This window comes from Brienomyrus brachyistius, chromosome 11 (genome assembly GCF_023856365.1).
Source record: "Brienomyrus brachyistius isolate T26 chromosome 11, BBRACH_0.4, whole genome shotgun sequence".
Taxonomy (NCBI): domain Eukaryota; kingdom Metazoa; phylum Chordata; class Actinopteri; order Osteoglossiformes; family Mormyridae; genus Brienomyrus; species Brienomyrus brachyistius.
Window position 1 is genome coordinate 12,778,516 of NC_064543.1, and position 9,098 is coordinate 12,787,613.

Here is a 9,098-nt window from a genome sequence, read left to right on the forward strand (position 1 = left end):
GTCTCACGGTATTGAGAGACCAAAGCACTCCACTGAAGACCAGACAGAAGAAGGTAAATACCTCAAGTCATTTTTATAAAATTATTTCCATCGTTGTCAGAGATCAGTCTTCACTTAGTAACGGTTTTGCCTCTGTTGCCATGAATACAATTCGAAAAGGGCCACAGAAGGCTTCTGCGGTGCTTTGGGTGGAAACGGCACGATTGTCAGTGTCAGAAGTGCATTCCTCCTTTGTGCCTTCAAAGGGGGCCGTTAATCGACCCAGATTCCGGCAGGCTCTCCCACACAGCCTTCAGGAGGGTGGTCCTGCGTGCCGTGAAGCGTGTGGGCTCCGTACCCTCGCCGGCACGCCCCCTTTGCCTGCATTCATGCCTCCTTCCCATAAACGATCCTGTCATCGCTTTTGTTTCTGAACCGTTCCTGGCGTTCGTCTCTCAAGCCTCCCCACACTCTCTCTGTCAGGCAGCGATGGGTAACAGCAGTTCTGTGGCGCTCAAAGAGACTCGGAAAAATACTCTCTTGGCCAAAGCGGCATTAATTCCGTCTCTTTTCCATTTTAAATGCTGGTCTCTGTTTCTCTTGGGAAGGTCTTTGATTTCTCAAGACCTTCATCGCCCTCTGTGAGAATGGGAAGTGTGCCCCCTGCCTTCGCGAGTGGTAGACCCTCTGTGGCCTCCGTCCGCCCCCACCCCACAGAGGAAGCAATGATTTAGTTTGCAGAACGGAACTGTAGATTAGAATTTTCTTCCCCTGATTCTGCCGCCCTGTGTGAGGTAAGCAGCCATTTTCACCATGGTCCCATTCTGGTTCTTACCTTCCAATCCTCATGCTTTTCCCCCTCTAGAACCTACTTTGCTGCTATATGTATATAATATTTATTTTGGTCTAGCCCGTACCGTCCAGGCGGGGTCTGACCTCAAGTGAAGGTGGTGGGGGAGGGACCTCTTTTAAAATTCCCCACCCCTAAAATATTCCAGTTTTAATTAAAAGTCCATCATCCATCTCGGAGAGAACGTTGGCGGAAGGGTGAAGCCCACAGGAAATGACATCGCTTCGCCATTCAAGTGATGGGTGCAAAAGCAACAGCCTCATTAGCATGGGCTGCAGAGGACAGGGACCGATCCGGCTCTCATTACCCCTCTCCCTCTGCTTTAATTGGTCTCATTTTACTTATGAAATGCTTTGAATATTTAATGCTGCAGAGTTTCACAACTTGTCTTTCATGAGCATTAATGGATACATGGCTTGACGGTTCATACGTTATACAGTAAGTTTTAATGATCTTTGTGTTTTTATTTTTTGTATTTTAAAGCAAGGAGGGAAAAGTTTTTAAGCGTCTGAGATGAACGTGTGACCTTCGCGGTCAATTTAATGTGGATATTTATGCTGGCGGCCTGAGCAGGAAACCGGCGTCTTGCCTGGAGCCACTTGTGTCTGCCGACGTGTTCGGGGGTCTTTCTGTAGTGACCGAGTCCCCAAGCAGCGCAGTGGCTTCTGGACTCGAGAAGGAAAGTCGACCTCCTGCCTGGATTTATGTTAATGGCAATTAACAGGCAAGCCTCCCATCACAGTACAGGAAGTTCGATGATGTGGCCACACCATGGCAGGCGGCGCTAGTGTATCAGGATCGTTACGCCCACATGCATCGTTAGCCGTACCTTGAGTGTCTTTTAGGTGGATCTCAAAGCCTGGGGGTGGGCTGTGGTGTCCCAGCCGGGCTCTAAGGCGTCCCCCCCCCCCAACGCCGCTCAGCCCAGGGTCACTCTTTCATCTACGCCGTAACCCGTGGAAACGCGGCCTTGTCGGCGTGCCACTAATTAGCGAATTCCTGACCTAAAGCGAGATGTTTTAATTAAGTGTTGTGTCAACTAGTTTGCAGATGTAATCCACGGTTAATATACATTTGACTGTTGTACGCTACCGGTCTACACCACAGATCAACTACAACATGCGTGTCTGTGTGTGTATGTTTATGTTTACATGTATAATCCCTAATGCGTCATGCAGCTTCGTGCCTGCTGGTCCCGTCCCCCCTGCCCACGTTTCCCTGGCGCCCCCCTGCCCTCAGCCTGCTCTTGTCTTCCGTGGCTCCTCACGGCGCATGGGGCAGGCGAGGGTTAAGCCGAGCAGCAGCGGGGGGACGCTGGGGGCAGCAGCATTGCAGAGCCACGCGCTGTTCGTGCGAAAGCAAGTCATTTCCCGAAACACTGCAGACACATGGCCCCAGGCGAGCCAGAACCTTTGGAGACCAAAATGGCTTGCAGGAGTTAGAAGTAATAAGGTGTTTTTTTTTTTCCTTTTTCTTCTCCTCTTTTTTTTTTTCCCCTTCCTTTTTAGCCGTCTTCTCCATGGCTGAGATCTCGCACGGCCGCTGCGCCTCGTCGTGGAACGATGGCGCCGTTTTTGTGTTTTATACGTGCATTAGGATGCCAGCCGCCTGGCCACGCCTGAGATTTGTCGTCTCCATCCTGCGGGATTGAGCACCAGCCCACATGCCTTCCGATTTAATTTCTCCATTTATTTTTTTAATCGGGATCTGAGGCAGGACATTTTTTTTCCCCCCTTTTCCGCCCGTTTTCTCCCTTTTTTATTGTCGGAGAGAGAAGCCTTCGTAAAATATGACCCTTCCTCTTTCTTCAGGTCTTTGGTTCGAGTCGCATGAGACAGACGGTTTATGTCTGTGGTGTTTTAGTTTGTGAAGAAACATCCAAAAAGCTCAGGATTCTGACACACTCGCCTATTTGCTTCAAATGAGTGCAACAGATATAAATACACAAATGGCGAATCAATGTTGTTATTGTTATTACTCTGTGTTCACATGCTAAGATGAACAGGCCCGGCCTCAGCATTGGAGAGCCCGCCGCAGATCGGTTCCTTACCCAAATGTCTTTGGTCCTTTTGATTACCCTTTTGCTCTTTTATTGATAGATTTCTTTGGACAGGAGCTTTTAAAATTATAACCAGCCCCCTCCCAAAACAAGTAAAAAAAAAAACAGTGGCAGGATAGGGGGGTGGGTTTGTCTGCTGTGTAAATGGCAGAGCGTTATTATGACTGATCCAACGTCAAGACAGTTTCATGACACCAAAAAATATGGGTTGAGTTTAAAAGTCACTATCAAGAAATACATGAATGCAGTGAAGTATTGATTATCTGTATGAAAACTGGTTCTTCTTTCTGTGATAACGTATTTATTAATAAGCATATAATCATAGCCGGCAATGTCAGCAGGCCTGTCCTGTCTGTAAAAATACTGTGGACAAAATAAGAACATAAGAACATAAGAACTATACAAACGAGAGGAGGCCATTCGGCCCATCAAGCTCGCTTGGGGAGAACTAAACTAATAGCTCAGAGTCGTTAAAATCTTATCTAGCTCTGATTTAAAGGAACCCAATGATTCAGCTTGCACTACATTATCAGGAAGGCTATTCCATACTCTGACTACACGTTGCGTAAAGAAGTGCTTCCTTAAATCCAGCTTGAAATGTTCTCCCGCTAATTTCCACCTATGCTGTCATATCCTATGTGATTGCAACTCACAAATAGTGGAAAAGCTTTTTCTTTGGCTGGGGGTGTGCAGTACCTGTCTGGGGGGTAGGGGGCGACTAGAAGCTGGCTTTAACAGGAGGTCCAAGTAAATGGTTTGCAGAGCCCCAGAAGACAATGCACACATAATCCTCACATCCAGGTTTGACATAGGCTGCCGACCGCAAGAGCAGAGGCGTTCGGACTTGTTTGGAGTCCAGGGTGGCAGGAAGGCAGAGGCGACTGGCAGTGGCAGCATGAGAATCCCATCTTTCAGCTCCTTCCGGCCGACACGGCGGCCCCCGTGACGCCTGACAGATGGTTTGATCCGGAGCGGCGGCCGGGGCTCCCAGGTTGATGTGTTTGTTCACAGGCCTGTTTGCACAGCTGGGTGTTCGCTGACGCTCGAGTCGGGTCGGGCGTCTCGCTGGCTCCCGCCTTCGCATGAATTCGCTCATTCGTGTCCCTCATGGCCCCAAAGGCTGCGGGCATGCCCTGCTTTGTGCTTCCCCACCGCCCTCCCTGGAGTGCCAGATGTCAGGATCATGGATCCCGAAGGCTAATCCCACATAGGTGGAGGTGAGACTGGAAGCTTGATGAGAATGAGCTCCTCGTCCTCCCCAGCGGTGTTCAGTTGCAGGAGGGCGGCTGTGTTGGGTTTCTGCGGGATCCTCACACTTCAAACGCAGGCAGCTTCCATAAGCTCTGCCTTATACCTCCTATTCACTGAAGCGCTTTAGTTTGAGTGCCTTGCTCAAGGGTACAACTGCTAGCCCCACTTCTGGATCATGCACCGCCGCCGTCCTCTGGGTCTCGACGTTGCCTTCCATGCGGATTTGACTGTGTTCTCACCCTGCTCCGGCCCGGCCCGTGCCCAGAGAGGATCCGAATGTGCGCCAGCTTGTCTGGTAGCAGAGGCTGGAGCCAGCGCCGGGGGCGGCCTGCCAGGGTGCAGCTTGTGTGGGGGGGAATGGCGTCTCCTTCCCCCGCTGTGGAGTTCCACGGTGCAGCGTCACTAACGGCACTAACGTGCCGGCAAGACTGTCCCATGGGAATGAGGGACCTAAGAGCCCCATATTGCCCACATATGTGGGTTCCTGTCCACCTCCCCCCCCCCACCCTATGTCAGGTGGCCCCGAAGCCTGGGAAAGCAGCCCCACCCACTGGCTGGCCGCCGAGCTTCGCTGCCGGCAGGGGCGTGTAGTACACCCGGGGCCCTCCGCCCTGCCCGCCGCGCCCCATCCCATTGGAGTTCATGCCCGACCCAAAACACAAGCCCGAACGGGATTGCTGGCGGCTTTGGAGACCTCACTGCGTTCCTGCTGGAGGCAGGGCTGCGCCTCTGCTCTGAACGTGAACCTTGACGCAATTCCACTTCGTTTGACCCGGATTGGTCACATGAAAACACTGATGGACCGACGCCATTTTCAAACCTCTCATATGTAACTGTGTCTTTTTTATTGCCTGAGAAGTGTGATGGTCAGCTTTTAATTTCTTGTCCTTCTCTTCTCAGGATGAATTGATAACTGGTGCATCTCCTTGCACACAGTAAACAGAGCAGTGATTGGGTTCACTGGCAAACACGTTGAACCTATTAAAATAAGATGTGGACAACGCCTGCTTAAATGTTATAGGATAAAAATTGAGTAGTAATAGATACTGCAGCTGCTTGTTGTACGAGCTGCCAGAGGTCAAAGGTTACAGAGATGGATCTGATTGGGTGCTGTGTTGAGCCAAAGTGAAGGAAGGTAGATCTGATTGGGAGCTCACATGCAGGAAGGTGTATGTGAATGAACTGGCATGGAACCCAGGTCAAGAAAGGTGGATCTGAATGGGCCCGGGTGGAGCCCAGGAGTGGGATGGTGGATCTGCCTGGGGTTCTGTGACTGGGGGTGAATGGCACTAATTGGTATGGCACTGGGCACGTAGCCCAAATCATGAAGGGTGGGGGTGTAGTGTGACCTTGGCTCTGCTTGGTGAGTGAGTGCCTCTCCCCTCAGATGCTCTGTTCCCATATCCCCCAGGGCTATGCCTGCCCTGTCCCCATATGGACGTTCTCAGCACATTAGCCTGTGAGCCGGTAATGGATGTGTTCGGAGACACAGCACAGTCCAGGATGCACAATCTGCCACGGTCTTTGATATGGTTACTGTTAAGCCAGATATGATTATGTTTGCATTGTGTGATGTCTGCGGAAACGTGACGTGGTTCTCCGGGGGTCTCCTTCAGATGTTTCCAGTTAGTGTCAGTCTACTGTGCTCTGTGTTTATGGGCCATGACCAGGATAAAACAAAGTGTCGTGGGGGGGGGGGATGACTGTCATTAAAATGTCCGTGATGTTTGTTTTCTGCCTGGGTTCAAGTGGTTAGGTTGTGTATGTTAGTTAGCTGGTGTTTTTCATCTGAAGATGTAAGATGGTCTTTTTCATGGTCGCATACGATCTATTTTCTCTTCTCTACTCAACAAAAAAAAAAGAGATTTAAAATCAGAAGCAGCGGAACGTCAGCTTAGATCCCATACTACTTGTTTTAAAAATATACATATTTCTTAGTCCTTTTAAAAAATCTTATCTGTAGCGAGAGATTAATCTTAGAGAGTCAGGTAATTAAAAGCTATTTCTCTAAGTGCTAAAGGGACACTGGAGAGGACCCTAAAACGGCATACATTAAATGTAGTCAAAAAGCCCAGTTTTTAACTAGATTGAGTCAAGCTGGGTTCTCAATGAAGTTAACGTGATTGCATTTTCCCCCCATTTAAATTGATGTTTTGCTGCCGCATACAACAGCACAGTCTCTCCAGGGATTTAAACTTAAAACCTTTTCTTGTCAAATCCACTGAGCCACCATCTGCAGATCGTCAGGGTGGTCCGAGTTAGATAATTATTTACTTAACTGGCTGACGCAGAGGTGCTGAGATTTCGTAAAACCTGCACGTCTCCCTACGCCCTCCACGCTAATTCCTTCCTCTTCCTCTGCAGGTCTCGGGGAGTTCGTTGGGCGTATCGGCCGGCTCCTCGGCAACCGCCGCCGCCTCACGACAGTACCCACGGCAACGCATCACTCGCGTCAACCTCAGGGACTTCATCTTCTACATGGAGCAGGATCGGGAGACGGCCCGCTCGCTGCTGCTATACCGCGCCCTGCTTAAGTAGCAACCCTCTCCCCCCAGATGCATCCTGCCCACAACGTGCCTTCCGTTGGGTCAGTCGCTTCGGCTCAGTGTTTCTGTCATGACCTTAACTTCAGGGTCAGACTGGAAAGATTAAGGAAATGTATCAGGGGATAAAAACGAAAGAGGAGAAAAATTCCGATTCTTTGGCTGAAAGAAAATCATGGCCGGCTTGATGTTCTGGACATGGGGGAGAAAAAGAAAAGGCAGCGACACAGTCTGAGTCTGAGTGTGAACCTGAGCTGGAGGAGCTGTGCGCACCTGTGAGAGGCGCCCCCTACTGGGCATGGAATGAACTGTCCCAAAGTGAAGGATAACTTAATATACCTTTAACATTTTTTTTCCCCTTTTCCTGAAGAAGCAATATATTCCAGACCTGGTCGTACAGCCTACAGTATTGATTGAGTGCGGTCACATTGCCTCACGTTTCTGAACAAAACGTATAACCTTTTGCGAACTTGACATTTTTATATGTCTCTGTTTTGGAACGGCAACAGCGTGAAAATGAAGAAGTATGGCAGCCGTTGCTGAGTAAATTAAAATGTATATAATTCATTTTCTTAAGAATGGTTTTGATCAGCATGTACAGTACTTCTGCCACCTATTTAATATTTTAGCATCAAATTATTTGGGTCACACGAAATCACGTCCATCTCATTCCTTGAAGAGAAAATGATGTTATACCTTCAAACTCCCTGTTTATGTTGATGCAGCTCTTAGGCAGACGGATCTCTAGGTAAACTTGTGAGACGGTTTGCAGGAGGAGGGCCTGAATTTTTAATGCCACACTGATATACCTGAAATAATGTTGTCAATAATTAAAATATTAGTTTTGCGAAGTTGCGGAAGGAGATGCGGTAAAAATGTTCGATTTTCAGAGACCCGACAGTTAGACTCTAGAGCAAACGTGGGGGGGTGTAATGCCATTGCAATGACGACGACACTTACTGTACTATTACATGGAGCTTATCTTTCTAAATCGGTATTCCCACCGTGATTAGAACTATAACTGTTGGCCTTTTTAACCTCCTGAATTGAAGTTTGGAGCCGGATATCTGATTCCAATGGATGACGCTCGGAAGTTTCCCATAATACCATTTTCCTGATACATAATTAAACCAAGGAGAAGCCGCGATTGGCTGGGATTTGTGATCGGCTCCTGTGATGTAATGGGTTCTACTCGAAAATGGTTCGTAATTTGAAAATACTTGCAATATTTTTCGTGCAATGGACGTTTTACGCCATCCCCAATTCCCTTTTCGGTTTAAATAGGAATCGCTTGCTTCTATGCAGCTATCGTGTCTGAATAGTGCCGCTTTGTAATTTATTTGTTGAACGGACGACGTTTCCAGGTGGCCTTTGGAGTTAATGTGCGTTGGTTTGTTTTTTAACGGCATCATATTTTAGTTTTAGTGCTTTATTACAAGTGAAAACGAGAAACTATGTTACTAATGTACATCGCAAAAGCATCTGTCTCTTTCCAAGCGTCAAGCAGTATTGTCTGTAGCTGTTAAAGGGAATTTGTTTTGTAACTATTTATATATATTTCCTTTTTTAAAATTTACATTTAAGCTTGCCACATTTCAGGCAATGCAGTTTTATCTTGGTAAAATATCATAACGGTAAACAGAGAATAAACATCTAAATAATATAAAAAGCACAAATAGACCTATTTGTCCAATGGTTTGAAATGATTTTAATAATTATTTTTATGGTTTCTGATAAATAAGCAAGCGGTCATTTCTACTCCGTCAGCTTTTTAGCCAAAAGATTATTAGGAAGGTGTAGCTGAAACACAGAGGTGGAAAGTTTATGTTTTACTGTATTGATAATTTGTACATATTGTTTACAAAGATCATGTGTTTATTAGAACTACGTTATTTTTGGTAAACCCTGTACATATTCTGGAATTTTCCTGTTTGTGTGAAAAGCATACTTCTGTATTTGTACCTATTTTGTAAAGGAATAAAGAAGCGGTTTACTAAGCAATCCAGTTTTTATTCTGAAGTTAACTTTGTGTGTTTCATGTTGAAAGACAGAGGACCCATATTAGTACAGTAAAACAAAGGAAATGATTTGGCTCTCCTAAATGCCTTCAGCCACTGTAGTCACTTTGAACTAATAATTTCATATTGCTCATAGGTAATATATTTAATAATCTCGTTAGATGCCGGACTTGTAGGGGTCACTTATGTGACCATAAACTGCAGCAAATGATTATTGACGGCTTACGTCCTGCTTTACGTGCGATGAAAACCCCATTGAGTGTTTGAATGTCACGTTAATTCGCATTAAACAGAGTTTGCTGCGTTTTTATCTTTCCAAAATAACGTTTCCCTAGTTAATTACCCAAAATGTTCAATTAATATTAATTACGTTCAGTGTTAATACCTCTTGTTTCACA

At 46.9% G+C, this 9,098-nt stretch overlaps 1 protein-coding gene across 3 annotated transcripts in view; it reads left to right on the forward strand.

Moving 5' to 3' along the window:
• LOC125751870 (transcription initiation factor TFIID subunit 4-like) overlaps positions 1-8,683 on the forward strand; it is a 56,888-nt gene extending 48,205 nt beyond the window's left edge. For all 3 annotated transcript variants that reach the window (XM_049031262.1, XM_049031263.1, XM_049031264.1), the window contains exon 15: positions 6,504-8,683. In XM_049031262.1, the coding sequence (XP_048887219.1) occupies positions 6,504-6,677 (174 nt within the window). In that variant the 3' untranslated portion in view covers positions 6,678-8,683. The remainder of the gene's footprint in view (positions 1-6,503) is intronic.
• The last annotated feature ends 415 nt before the right edge of the window (positions 8,684-9,098 follow it).